Source organism: Musa acuminata, chromosome BXJ3-4 (genome assembly GCF_036884655.1).
Source record: "Musa acuminata AAA Group cultivar baxijiao chromosome BXJ3-4, Cavendish_Baxijiao_AAA, whole genome shotgun sequence".
NCBI lineage: Eukaryota > Viridiplantae > Streptophyta > Magnoliopsida > Zingiberales > Musaceae > Musa > Musa acuminata.
The window spans coordinates 1920326-1935335 of record NC_088352.1 but is presented as its reverse complement, the minus strand read 5'-3'; the positions used below and the strand labels follow the sequence as shown (position 1 = coordinate 1935335).

The window sequence follows — 15010 nt, the reverse complement described above, 5'->3', positions numbered from 1 at the left end:
TAGGGTTTAGGACGCAGGTACTTCCGGCCTAAACGCCCTCCTCTGTACGCAGCTACGCCACCTTCGCAAGGTTTTGCTGAAGAGAAGGAACGTACAAAGAAGAAGAAGAAGAAGAAGATGGCATTGATGAATAGGTCGCCCTACTTCTCTCTCTTACCCAAAGCCCTTGCCTTCGTCCCTTGCTGTCATCTGGCCGATGCTGCCCTTTTCCTCGCAACCCATTCTTACTCCGCCGCCTCCGGTGCTCCACAGAGCAGCTTTATGGCTGAATACCTGGTCAGCACCTGTGGCTTCGATCCTGATCAGGCGGCCAAGGCCTCGAAGCTCCTCGGCCGCGTCGAATCCCGCCACCAGCCTGACTCCGTCCTTGGCTTCTTTAAAAGCTACGGTTTTGACAACACCCAGGTGAAAAAGGTCATATCTGCAAACCCCCGGTCTCTTCTCCTCGACGTGGAGAGGACCCTGGCCCCAAAGTTTCGAGCTTTGCAGGATCTGGGCTTCTCCTGCTCCGACATCACCCACCTCGTCGGATCGAATAAACACATCATCAGCCAGCAAACCCAGACCATCGTGTCCAAGATCCAATTATTGCAAGGCCTCCTCGGGTCCAACGACTTTTTGGTGAAGTTGTTCAAGAGGAACAGGTGGTTTCTCGGGTTTAGCGCCGAGAAGAGGATCCAGCCTAACATTGAGATTCTAAGGGATTGCGGGATCACGGGTCAGAAGCTCTCAACGATCCTACGGCGCCACCCCCGCCTCATAATCCAGAAGGCTGAAGTCCTGAAGGCGTTAGTCAGGGATGACGAGAATTTGGGAGTAGATTGTGCCTCGGGGACGCCCATCCAGACTCTCAAGGTGCTCCACAGCGTCAGCAAGAAGAATTTCACGGCTCACTTGGAGTTCTTCAAGGGCTTTGGGTGGTCCGAGGATGATTTCCTTGCTGCATTCAGAAAGGCTCCTACGCTTGTGGCAGTTTCTTTAAAGAGTTTGCAGAGGAAGATGGAGTTCTTGGTAAATGAAGCTGGATGTTCTCCATCTTATCTTGCACTTCGGCCATTTTTTTTGTTGATGAGTTTGGAGAAAAAGTTGATGCCAAGGCATCGGATCGTGACAGGCCTGAAGTCTAGGGGAGTTTGCATCAGTAACCTTAGTATGGCTACATACATGATATATCCAGAGAAGAAATTTCTGGAGAAGTTCGTCAACTGCTACAAGGAGTATCCAGAACTCATTGAGTTGTATAATGTAGCCCCCAAAAACAGAACTGCACTTTGATCGTGGAAATGCATAATGCATAGCACAAGCTTTTGTACCAGCAAGATATGTTTCCAGGTTCCAATTTTCCACTATCTGCATAACATGATCTACAGTTTGCAACCAAATAATTCCTGCCATTTACTTCGTTTTCTGTGAATGTAAGATGAGTTTGGATGTAGTAAGAAAATGAAGAATGTCGAGAAGATTTGTGATGGTATTGCCGATAGAGTTAATTGCTTGTTGATAATCACTTGTGTAGACGCCGCATTGACACGAACTTAGCTGGTTTTGCCTAAGTCGTGCGGCACCCTTGCGCGTCCGTCCGCAAAGGTCAGCTTCCCCGAAGCCTCCCATTGTCCCTTAGGACCAACAAAAGAGAGAACGGGTTAAAGAGAACGCCTCAAACGGGATCCACAAGCAAACATGTCCGAAAAACACTTCATAGACAAAACAAATTACAAACAGACTTTACAAGCTCTGAACAGTGGCACAACAAAGGGTAAAATGGTCCATTACAGACCGAAAAGCTCTCGAGCGTGTCCACATGACACAACCTTTATTTACAAGCCTAAAGAGGCCACCAACCCAACTAAAATGGGACTATTAAGCCTTCGGCCGCCCCTTTACATGTTGTACAAGGCATGAACATGCCAATAGACACGGATAGATATAAGTATTACATCAAACACCTTGTTTAGAAGTTTGTCCGTGACATTCTCCCCCACTTATCCCTTCGACGTCCTCGTCGAAGCCTTTGTGAACACTGCAACTCTTCGCCTTTGCTGAGTCTTCAGTCTTCTGCTCCAGCTACAATGCACCTCCTGGCTCCCAGCTGCTCTCCGCTGCTGTTTTTGAGTAGTCGAACCTTTGATCCGCCATGCTGCTTCAACTCACCAATGACTCTGACTCTGGTGTGGGGTTGGCTGAGTTGTGTTGATCCTCGTTGATTCCTGTGGATCCACCAAATGAAGGAAAAGACCATTCTTACTGCGCCAGTTTCTCAAATTTTCCACATGCTACTTGAATTGGGTGGATGCTTGTTGGAGCTTTAACGAGCATCGCCTCGCAAACTTCTGAAGTTTCGGGTCCTTCCTCCACAAAATCTGCTCATTGACTCTTCTTTCAGTTCGTTGTCGCATCCAAGTAGGTTCGCATCACTTCCGCTTTCGATTGGCATTTCGTTGGGAAATGAAGCGGACAATCTACTCTTAGTAGCACTGATCACCGTTGGTGAGGATTTGACAACTATTGTCTTCCATTATCTTCGAAGGGTCTTTGAACTTGTGCAGAGCTCCTCTGCTTGATAGATAAGAGAATTGGGGTACTCGGTTTCGCCCATTCTCTTAAGGATTGAGAAGGCAAAGGTTACTTGACTTCGCCCGCCTCCTCGAGGTTGTACTTCACGCATCGAGCTGGTTACTGGCCTTCGCCTGCTCTTTGCTCACACTTCTGAAGCACTTGAAGTGTTTGCACTCCTTGCGTTGAGTTAGCTACTGTGATTCACCTTCTCAATGCCATTGAACTTCTGGAATGCAGGAAGTTTTCACCCCAACTTGGAGTAATTCTCTGATAGATGAGGTCGCCTCTGGGATTGTACCGTCTTCTCCATCAACCCTGCCGCCTACTCCACTGAGTAGCAAAGGTACAGCACCACGTACTGCCTGCTTTGTTCCTTGGTCGTGCACTCTTGCATGACCCGAAGTCCTTCACTTACGGCTATCTTGATGAGAAACTTGTTGACACCGGTCTTACGAAGTTTCTTGGCCTCTGCCCTTCAGCCTTGTCTCGGTACTTGGAGATTACCTCTGCATGCTCCACCTCCTCGGCCCCTTTCACGACCAAGCGCTCTCCCTCCGTGAGAGCAAGGGATCAATGACTTTGACGGAAGTCCCGCCTTTGCGGTACCATGGCGCTGCCATGCCCATGGCCCTACTATCCGTCGCCTCGCATCTGCATCCCTTTTCTTCACGATCAGTAGATATGTCTCCGTGGCACTCCTCTAAGTCCACCTCCATTCTAACTGATGCTTGATTTTGGGTAGCTAAGTCCCTCTGGACTCGTCGTCGCTTCCTCGCCCCTTTCGACCCCTTGCTTCAACACCTCTGTGTTCTCCAAGCAGTCTGTTTGGTCGATGGAAAGACAGACTGCAACTCCCATGCATGGCCTCTGCCATCGCGTTGTAGGGTTTGCACCAATTCTGTTCTCCTTAGCTTCCTTGGTAGCAACGTTCGCTTACTCGACCTTGTCCTCTGACTTGTCGGGCTCCCGTAAGCGAATATGAGCTCTGGAGCAATCCAACTCTCCAGCTGCTTCGATCATACCTCTGCATGATCAAGTCCCTCCCATGGGACTCACTGGTACTTGCATTCGAACTTTTCCCTTGGTGGAACCCAGCCCCCATATGCTGATGACCAAGGTTTTCATCCGATGCAAAATTCGGTGCACGCCCGGAAGACCCGCCTCTGCGGTACCATGGCCTTCACTCCTTGAATCCATAGCCCTTCTTGCCGTCGTGTTGTTCACCAAAGCGGAGCTCCCAGTAGCTCCCAGTAGCTCCCGATCATACCTCCATATGATCTAGTCCCTCCCGGGACTATGTCGTGTGTGTCGCATTGCCACGAACTGTTCCACCACGATCCGCTGCACCATGTCGCCTCCTGGTGACATCTCCATTGCATTCTGATCCTTGTGGAATAAACTCGAATTGTGAACCCTCCATGTGTGGCCTCTGCCAATACATCGCAGGGTCACCTCCATCTTCGATTTTGTTCGCTCCTTTGGCAATCGACCTTCATCCACCCACTCTTGGGTCACACCTAGATGAAGCACCGCTCTAGGACAGTCCGTCGCCTAGTAGCTCCCGAAGTCCACCGACTTCACTGTAATTTGTGCACCATTGTCTGGATCCTGGGCCTCTGCCCCTACCAGCACAATCTCCGCTGCACACCGCTTCCTTCATAGCAACTCGAATGGCAACACTGTGGCATATTCTTCAAGAGTACCTGCCTCTGCGTCCTCTTGCCCCGTGCTAAGGCCTTTTGAACTCAACTTCGCCTCCGCAAATTGAGTCGCCTTAGTTCCTCCATCAAATGCTCCTCCGAGATAAGGTGCATGTGTCCCGAAGCTCCCTTCGTCTTTGACACCATGCAAGATGAGTCTGCTCCGTCAGAATGAAGGACCCATGGAACATGATCTTACTCTTGCCTCTGCAAGAGTTCATGTCCTTGACCTCTGTCTAAGGAAAGCACTGTGCCTCTGCTCCATGTTCCAACTTCTATGCTGGCTCCCTTCAAGCGGCTTGAGTACTTCGCCAAGTTACACCCAAGTTGCTCCGCTCCTCGTTTTTGCATTGAGTCGATGGTGGCTCTCGCGCCCACCATTCCACGGGTCAGCCCTCCCTTGAGTCCGATCTCCACATCGACTCCAAGTGTGCCTTCATTTAAGTTGCTTTAGGTCGCTCCCCCACTTGATCTCGCAATGCATCCACAAATGCATTCTCTCAAGCGAGATCATGCGACGACTCCTCGCCGCTTGCTCAGTCCATCGAGCTTCGTGGAGTTGTTGTTTGTTGAGGTACTCCTCCTCAACATGTGAGGTCCGTCTCACATGATTCTCCCTCTGGAGAGCCGGGACTTATCCCTCCTGGATAACTGTCCCATTGGAGCAACATCTTTCTTCGTTTCGGAGACCACCATCCCCTTGGACTACTCCGATCTGCTGAACAAACTGTGCATTGTTCTGCCTCTTGCAAACGCACTTGCTAGATTGCGCCTCCACATCAATACAGCCACCGCTGCACCCCTCAAGGCCTAGCAACATGCTGAACTCGTTGCACACTTCAGCCTCCTCCGGACGTATCCTTCGCATGCCGAAGAGAAAGTTTCAATGCTCCATGGCGCCGAGTCTCGACCGCCTTGGGATGGCCACGAACAATCCATCGTCCGCATACAAGCCCATGCATGAGTACCGAATTCTTCGAGTTAGCAATTCCCCTCACCTCTGTGAGCTTTGCACAACTCTTTCGGTCGTTGAGCAACTCATTCCACTTTGCATGGTCTCGTCCTTTTGCCAAGCGCCTCGCTTGCCTTGAGCACCATCAAGTAAAGTTGTCAACGTTGAGCCGTAGCTCAAACTCAGCCATCCCAACCTTTGTGCGCTCCAAATTCTTCCAAGCTTGCCTGTTCTAGTGGTGCCTCTTGCGCGAAGGGTTGGCCATTCCTCTGAATGCCAAGATCAGATGCCCGCTCCTCTGAGCGACTCTTTTCCCTACATCTCCATGCCCGTTTTCCCTCAAACGGTCGCGCGTGTGCTGACTGCCCTCAACGTAGCCCAGCTAGGTCCCCCACGTTTGCATGTCAAGTGTTTCTATGAGTGCTTGTCCCGCTCTGATACCATATGACACGAACTTAGCTGGTTTTGCCTAAGTCGTGCGGCACCCTTGCGCGTCCGTCCGCAAAGGTCAGCCTCCCCGAAGCCTCCCATTGTCCCTTAGGACCAACAAAAGAGAGAACGGGTTAAAGAGAACGCCTCAAACGGGATCCACAAGCAAACATGTCCGGAAAACACTTCATAGACAAAGCAAATTACAAACAGACTTTACAAGCTCTGAATAGTGGCACAACAAAGGGTAAAATGGTCCATTACAGACCGAAAAGCTCTCGAGCGTGTCCACATGACACAACCTTTATTTACAAGCCTAAAGAGGCCACCAACCCAACTAAAATGGGACTATTAAGCCTTCGGCCGCCCCTTTACATGTTGTACAAGGCATGAACATGCCAATAGACACGGACAGATATAAGTATTACATCAAACACCTTGTTTAGAAGTTTGTCCGTGACAGCATGGAATTGTTATTCTTGTCCCATTCGTTTGAAGTCTACCGGAAGATATCAGACTTATGTAGGTTATTGGACACCTGAAGTTTTGAATTGATTTAACTATGGATATTTGGTAATTTAGGTTTCGAGTTTTTGGTTAATTTTTCAAATGATAAGAAGTAGGATTCTTTTGGATGGTATGGTAGGATGCTTTGGTGATTTTCAATTTAAGTGCTGGAATATACAAGTTGTCCTTTGCCAATTTAAGCATTTGAATACGGGGGTGGTCTAAATTTCATGCACTTCAGTTCAGACAGGCCAACTCCATGTGGTCCGGCCTGAGCGACCAAGCTCCACGCGGCTGCCTAAGGTCCTGCCCATTAAGACTGTTAGGGACTGGTTTGCAGTGTAATGAAGAAATGATTGTAAATTTCAAGGACTGAATTGTAAATCGATAATAACATTTTTGGACTCTGAATCCAATTTGGATGATCAATATAGTGTTAGGTGCCTCATAAAACCTAGATTCTCTTTATGCTGACATGTTGAAATTTTAATATGCTGTTATTAGTTCATATTTCTTTTGGCAATAAATTTTATATTGATGCGTCTATTGTAGCCTATAATTGATGCATATTAATATTTGTTAGAAGTGTCATAATGCATAAGTTGGACGCTTGAGCATGTGAAAGGATGTTGTTGCATGGCTGTGCAGCATGTTGATATATACATATATGGATGATTGAACAACAGTGTCATTATTATTAGGCAATTTTGAAAGGGACTAGTAGTCGTCAAACATGCTTATAAGATATTCCTTGCATCTATAGAAAGATGTATTTCTACTGTTTCCGGGCACCACTTGATCCTAGTAACGGACTAATAGCAGGGAATGTGATATGAATTTAGTCTATAAGGGGGTTGCTTCAACCTGAGCAGTCGGACGAGTTCCGATGCAGCAAAGTGCACTGATGGATGTGCTTTTCTCATGATGAATTTGGGAGATCTTTTATTCTAATTTATGCTATTTTTTCATTATTATTCTTATCTTTAGCTGATTGCATGAGACACAACTAGATTTCTTGACATCTTGTTTCTACTAAGATAATCCCTATCGATCTGAAAATTACATATTTCAGATGATCCATAGCTGGGGAGCTATGGATTGGAAGTGTTTGGTTTTAGCAAGGTGAAGATTGTTATCTGATATTTAATAAAAGTATAGTTAGATGTTTACTCCAGTAATAATGATAAGACTTGATGGGATGTATTTTCAATTATTGTCAATGAATATTATTACTGTGCTCTGTGCGTAACAGATGTCTGGATCATAAGTTTACAGAGGGTGTGATCTTCTCATTTTATGGGTTGGGTCGTATTGAGTGTTTGGTGCATAAAATGTTCTTATCAATCAAAAGTTCTTGATTGTTAGCTCCATTTACAGAGTGTTTGGTGCAAAAGAAGTGGATTAGCAGTGATCTTGGAAATTGCTATTTTAGTAGGTGTTACTGTCCAGAGGTTGTGTTGTATCGAGCATAAATTGTTCTTATCAATAAAAAAACTACTTGGGGTGTTAGCTCCATTTGCAGAGTGTTTGGTGCAAAAGAAGTGGATTAACAATGTTCTTGGAAATTGCTCTTTTAGTATGTGTTACCTTCCAGAGGTTGGCATCTGCAGTGTGCTAGTTTGATTACATTTGTAAGGATATGTTGAACAAATTGGAAAAAGGAAATATAATTCTAGGAGTTACTTTGCTAGGGAGAATTCAACCATTGCTAGCCTTCAGGTAATGAAAGAGAAATTAGACTTGCTGACTTCTTGTAGGCCAATTTCTCCCTTCCCAAAATGTATTTTGTCCGCTGTCAGATGACCACACCAATTTCAGCCTTCCTGAAATGTATTTTACCCACAGCCAGACTGAAGTCAAGATATTTCTAACAGTTAGAATCTTTGGTTATATTTATGATATGTAGTTATACTGGTTTATGTACTATGAAAATCCACATTTCAACTTTTTTGGCTTTTGCTACTATATGTTTCTTTTGCATCCTTTGTTCGGTGTCTTATTATTGTCAAAGCTGTAATAGCTATAAAACAAAAAGGTGATCTGGAAGTCTAGTTAATATGTCAAATTATGCAGGTTGTTTTTATGTTACAAACTTGTGCTTCAATGTGACAATAGAGCATCTCTAAATTTATTGCTTAATAGCAACATGTAATCTCGAATTTGATTCCAGCTCTTAGTTCTCCAGATTCTTATATATGCTATTCTGTTGTAGTATAGCATGCTAGTCTCAGTCATACGTCCGATTTTTTATCTTTTGGTGTGTTCCTTTTCTTAAGACTTTGTTGTATTGTTGTCTCTGGACAAATACATCAAAATAATATTTACCTGAGGTATTGTAGCATGCTAATCCCCGGTAAATGTTGTATGTGTCCTAGTTCCAATCTTTTGCTTTGTGCTTTTTCTCAGGTATTCATACATTATAGGCCTTGGTGAATTAACGCAGTGTCTCTGGCAGGTAGGCACTTGGTCAAATTAAACTGAAGCACTGCTTACACTTGTTGAGTTATCGGGATCAAGAGAAGTTTTAGATGACTTGCACCCTGACGCATGTAGAGATGTTTTCCTGACAAAGGCTTGACTCGTTATCAGGGAAGAATTATACATGTACTTTCCTGCCTCAGAACTAGTTGCTGGATAGGGTTACGTTCTTTCAGTAGGAAAAGACTGATGTTCTTTGCAAGGCTTGATAATTTTTATTTATGGGGTATTTTGTCTCTAAAAGGACTGAGATCCTTTCAACTTGTGGAACTATATATGTTCTAGGTTTTTTATGCGCTCTAAAATTGCTTGCTAAACAAGAAGATCAATTTATTTTTTCTCGTTATTATCAGGTTTTGTTGGTAATGCGGTATCATCCCAGCTTCCCGTATTTAAGATTTCTGATAGGTGAGATGTTGAATCTGCTCATTATGGCTTGCAATTATTGTTATTGTTGTGTGTTCTAATATACTTTAGACTAAGAAATGATGTAGATCTGAGCATAACTTTTTGTAATTAGATCAAACCAAGAATGAGATATCTTGTTTTACATCATATCAAACTGAACTTTCTTTTAAATTTGTTTCCACCATATTGATGGTGATCAAGTGAAGTATGATGTGGAATTTAAACTTTAAAGGCTGATTGATGTACACAGCACAGCTGTTCATTTGACGACTTATCAGTTGTTATTTCTGAAAACATAGATATTGGTCCTGTCTGCAGTCATTTCATTGATCTTATGCCCAGATTCTTTTCCCCTTCTTTTGCACCTATGAGATGCAAGTGAAGGGCAAATGGCATTCATTTCTTCACCGTATTTAGTGTCTGCAGCCATATTTTGCAGACACCAGAAGGAAATTTTGGTCATAGGCCTATATTCATGCTCATTGTTAGGTAAACAGGAGTTCGTCGGAGGGGAACTCTCTGATGCTGCAAAGTCTAAAAGATCCTACTACTACAGCGCACAAAACAAGGAATCAGTTAGCTAAAGTTTTCGAGCGTTTTCCGGAAGAAGGCTCACTTTTGTTATTATTTTTTTCCTAAAAGATGTCTCACGTTTCTCTCTTTTTATTTTGAATAATACCGAAAGTATCTCTTACCAGTCTCAATGATATTTTTCCCACTGGTTTCATAGATACCTTATAGACCGATCTATAGATGTGTGAATCCAAGTTGATGGATTGGTTTGTACAGTAGCATGATCTGATTCATATGATTTACATAGTAGTTTGGTCATCCAAATGAGAATCAAAAATTATTTTTTATAATATTTTGATCATCACAATAAAAATATTATAAATGACTCCAATAGACTCCTAACCTCAGTCAAACCAACTACACGCTTAAAAATTTAGTGCTGTAATGATCTTCGACCAACGATAATCAAAGATGAACAATTAAAAAAATACTATTTTTCAATATCTTTACACTTTATAAAAACACTATAACATTGTTTTAAAAGACTATAACTGAGAAATCCAAATACACTAGAAATCATTTGATATATCAAACTATGTATTTATAATAATTTAATAATAATATCATCCAAATAGGATTAAAAAATTAGTTTATTATAGTGTTTTTATTAGCCATCATAAGAAAAATATTGTAAAGCATACTGTAAGATGCATAATGATATCATAATGAGCTCCTAACCTCAATCAAACTAATTACAAGCCTAAAAATTTGATGTCATAATGATCTATAAGCAACAACAACTAAAGATGCATAATATGATGTCATTTGCAGTGTTTTTCACTACATAACCTCAATAAAAATACTATCATGTTATTAGAAAACAATGTAAGTAAGTCAAACAAAATCCAAATATACTAAAAATCATTTGATATATCATACTAGGTTTCATAAGTATTTATAATAGTTTATAAGTAATATCACCCAAATAGGGATAAAAATTTAACCTCTTATAATGTTTCAATCATCACAATAAAAAAATACCCTAAAATCTACTTGAAAATATTATAAATCATCTAAATGTTATGACATGTACAAATTCTTTTTCCAAGCTGGTATAAGAATTTGTGGAACTAATTACTAGCAAATCGGTAATGATATCTGACAACTGAAATTTGGTTTTGATGCATGCACACAACTCCATCGTATGCATATCAAAGCATACACATTTCACAAGTTATTAGCACCCCTTCAATCATTTTCATTATAGAAACTAAAACCTTGCTCTTTTTATTCTGTGCTAGTCAGTTTAATCTCATCACCACATCTCAGTGCATGGTTTAGAATGCTAACTTTATGATCAGTCTTTACATGGATACAACTCAGTCAGGTTTTTTGGGTTAGCGAAGTGCACTGATGATCCATTGTCTGTGCAGTACTAAACTTTCGAACTTAACTCTATTAAATGCAAATAGCCAAAGATCTTAATAGAGTTGTCTGTCACAGGATATTGTGTAGGTATGAAGAATTCCAAAAGGTACTTGTTTTGTCAGTAACCTGGAATTTCACAATAATCTAACGACAAATCATGGGAACTTATTTGGAACTTTCTTAAGCATATGATATATCAACTCGTACATCTCGTGTCTTTTATCTTCCTCCACTTAGATCAGACAACACAGTAGAGATCACACACACAGCAAGGGCTTCAAATCCTTGTTATAGACTGGATGGATTTATCTGCTGATCCAAACGAAGTAGTAAATCTAACAGTGTTATCATAAGAATATGATAAATTGAGATTGATCATGAATGTACCTGATGTTGAATCTCGGATTTTGATGATGAAATCAATTGATGAAGTCATAATCTAATCTATACTTTGAGAAAGTGATGCAGGACTAACTTTGATCAGAAAAGGTAAAACAATTAAAGCAAGAAGAGTCAAACGTTGGGTCGAAGTCAGAAATCGAGCATCGGGCCAAAGAATTGGACATTGCGTCAAGATCAAGTGTTGCGGGAGTCAACATGCCGAAGAATCGAGCAATATGCCAAAGGTTCAAACGACGCGCCGGAAGTTCGCTGAGAGTTCGAATGAACCAATGATATGCCAGACAACCTAGTTTTCTTGTCCTGTAATTGTTTAGGTCTTAATTATCATAGTTAGGTCGTAAATTGAGTTAGTTTTGGGTGAAACCCTATTAACTCAATTAGGGGCCCATTGGGCCTAATATGGAGTTAAGATGGGCTCATAAGGAGACCCATTCAGTAACCCAAGGTTAGGTTAGGCGATGGTACCGTCAGACCAAGCGATGGAACTGCCTATGAGCTGGAAAAGTGAAGTACACTTTTTCCAAGTTATATGGCGATAGTACCACTCAAACTGGGGGTGGTACAGCTAGTAGTTAATATTGTCAGACGATGGTACCGCCAGAGCTTGGTCTTCCAAGCTTTGTCAAGCGGTAGTACTGCACAGACTGGGCGATGGTACCGCCAGTTGTTAGGGGTGCAGGTAGTGGTACCGCCCAGTACTAGCGATGGTACCGCCAATACCCTTGACACCGGGGATGAGATACTTTTTAGCTCCATTTTTGAAGTCATTGGGGGCCTATAAATACCCCATACTTTCCTGCTTGAAATAGCACAAAAAAAGAATAAAAAGCCTTGAGATCCTAAGTTGTAAAAGTCTTGAAAAAGTGCTAAGTGTCCTCCTCCTCCTTAAAGTTTTGTGATCATTCTAAGAAAGGTAGGAGACTTGTAAAAGTTATCTCCTAAACCTGTGAAAAGGAGAAAGAGTTGTAAAGAGGATAGTTAGTCTTGGTCTATTGAAAGAAGATCGTTGGTAAACACTGATGGCCTCGACGAAAGAGGAATCAGGAGTGGACGTAGGTCGCGATGACCGAACCACTATAAATTCGATGTGCATTTCTGTTATTCCTTTTATTGTTATTACTTTCTGAGTTAATTGCTTAGTTCACTTACTCCAAGTCAATCACACTTTCATTATCGGTTTTCGTCAAACGAAATTTTCAAAACCAAAGTTTTTCTTGTAATTCAAGCACACTTTCATTATCGGTTCAATGGTTTTACTTTGAAGAAACCAGTCAATGATTACTAAAATAAAAGGATTAAAAGAAATGAAATGGAAGCAAGTCAAATCTTCCAACAAATAGATCTCCAATAAACTTGCAATAAAAATGCTTTATCTAAACTGTTCTGTAAAAACAATAGGTTAAAAGCAAAAACATGAAAAATAAAGAATACTAGCGGCCGAATATAGGATCAAAAAGGAACTAATCATATACACAAATAGAGAGAGAGAGAGAGAGAGAGAGAGGGGGGGGGGGTGGGGTGGGTAGGAGCAATAAAAATAAAATATAACAGACACATGTTGAAGATATTTTATGAGGGCTAATTGAAATGATTGAAAGAACTAAAATTGAGTCACATAGAAATGGCAAACAAAGATAATAATAATAATAATAATCAAAGTGGAGTACTAAATGAAGAAAGAGAACCACACAAATAGAGTGAAGAAAAGGTAAGTCAGATAAATAGAACTCTCCTATGTTATTGATTTCAACATATGAAAACCTCATACCCAGCTACCCATAGTCCTTTAATTTATGCATTCAAAAATTGGTAGCAGGCCTTGTGATGCCACACAACTCCTGTACAAGTTATCTGTTAGTGCCATTTTATGCTGTCCTAACGAGACTGGAGCTATGTTATGCAGACAATAAACAAATTCACTTTAAATAATAACAAATAACAAATTATTGTATTTGTAGTTAAAGCTTCACTCTTGTTTTACATACATGAGGATTTATTTCTGCAGGCCTCTGAATAAAATCCAACTTTCTTTTGATAAATGGAAGTCTCTCATGCATGACAATTATTGCCCTTTCGACATCTCCAAGATAGCACAAACACCAGTTAACAAAGACGAACAAACAGCACACTCTATTCAAGTTCTACCAATGTGACTTTAAAACATAGCCAGCCAGATTCTTTATCTGTCTATTCACAAGAACACTTGCAAGAAATAGACAAATTTTATTACACCATTGAGCCTCGTTAAAATCTCTGCTTCCTCAAATTTCAGTTCAACATGTTATGGATCCTTTATTAACCCTCAGTATAACTACTGTGATATTGATAATTAGGAAAAGCCACCAATTCATTCTAGGATAGCCGTTCTTGTTTAGTTGGCAAGATAAACATGAAACAGAAATAAATGGACAAAGCAAGTAATGGAACAACCATGACAGAGTAACAACAATTACAAAAAAAATTCCCAAATCACAGCACACACCCTATGAATTCTAAAGAAGTTGTCAGACTTTCTAATGAACAACCAAAATCCGAAAGATAAGATCCACATCAACCACAAAAACATAAGAGGTAAGAACCACATCAACCACAAATATAATCCCTTTTTTTTCATGCATTGCAACTACAATTTCTCAATTTGTCGTATTCGCGATCTGAACTATGATAATCACCCAACCGCACGAAAACCATCTCCTAAATCAGAAACATCGGAACCGGAAGGGTTTACATCGTATTACCTAACCGGAACCGACGATAATGTTGTTGATCGGGATAAAGATCAGCTTGACGAAGAACCCAACGAATCCCATCACCACGAACCCGATCGCCGTGCGTACCGCCACCTTCGTGAACTCTGCATTCCCAATCCGAGCAACATCCATCAGAATCCAACAACCAGAACCAACAGGCAGGGGAGCACCGGATCGAGAGGAGGACCGAGGTCGAGATGAGAGAAGGGGGAACTCACCCTTGCGGTCGGGCTTGTGGCACCGTTTGACGAGGCGAAGGCTGTCCTTGGCGAACTCCCGCAGGGGATCGACCACGGAGTCCAAAGCGTCCATTTCGATCGCGGATCGCGAAACCCTAAGCTCGAGATCGAGATGGAGAGACGAAACCGCAAGATCCACGGCGCACACAGGAGAACGCGACCTCACGCAAACTTTAGGGACTCCAACTTTTGATCAGATCCGTTCGATATGAGGCGTCCACTGAATCAACGGCCCCGATGCCACGCGGTAGCCAAACCATGACCAATCAAAATCCGTAGATAGAGAGTGTTTTTGTTGATAACAGTAGTATAGTTGTTTGATTTCAATTGTTAAGCAATGCATTTGACTCGCTTCAAACAAGCTTTGACTCACCACTGAGATCATCGGGTGCTAATACCCAAAGACGGACATCCCAGTCCTGCCAATAATAATACCTGAGATGATAGGTTTGAGTCAATTATTTGAATTAAGTTTGATTTGTTTATGAAATATTTGATTATATCATAAGTTGTCATACATCAATGTGTAAAATATTTATAAAGAATTATTTAAGAAGAAGACAAAAATAAATTAAGGGTCATCCACTATCCAAGTTATTCACTAGTTTTCTTATTATTACTCCTTTTCTCTTTATTTTCTGGTACTAG

General features: G+C 41.8%; 2 protein-coding genes across 3 annotated transcripts; one reads left to right on the top strand and one right to left on the bottom strand.

Annotated features, from left to right (window-relative positions):
* LOC135634647 (transcription termination factor MTERF15, mitochondrial-like) lies at positions 1–8961 on the top strand. Of its 2 annotated transcripts, XM_065145100.1 has the most exons (3): positions 1–1332; positions 8600–8813; positions 8874–8961. In XM_065145100.1, the coding sequence occupies exon 1, from the start codon at positions 118–120 to the stop codon at positions 1273–1275; it is 1158 nt and encodes a 385-aa protein (XP_065001172.1). In that variant the 5' UTR covers positions 1–117; the 3' UTR covers positions 1276–1332; positions 8600–8813; positions 8874–8961. The 2 variants fall into 2 exon arrangements, with proteins under 2 accessions (XP_065001172.1, XP_065001173.1); XM_065145101.1 differs by lacking the exons at positions 8600–8813; positions 8874–8961 and adding an exon at positions 8551–8565.
* A 4995-nt stretch (positions 8962–13956) lies between these two features.
* On the bottom strand, positions 13957–14527 carry LOC135634646 (protein transport protein Sec61 subunit gamma-like). Its single transcript, XM_065145099.1, has 2 exons — positions 14342–14527; positions 13957–14227 (listed from the first exon to the last, which is right to left on the bottom strand). Exons 1-2 carry the CDS (start codon positions 14433–14435, stop codon positions 14112–14114), a joined length of 210 nt encoding a protein of 69 aa, XP_065001171.1. The 5' UTR covers positions 14436–14527; the 3' UTR covers positions 13957–14111.
* Between the last annotated feature and the right edge of the window lie 483 nt (positions 14528–15010).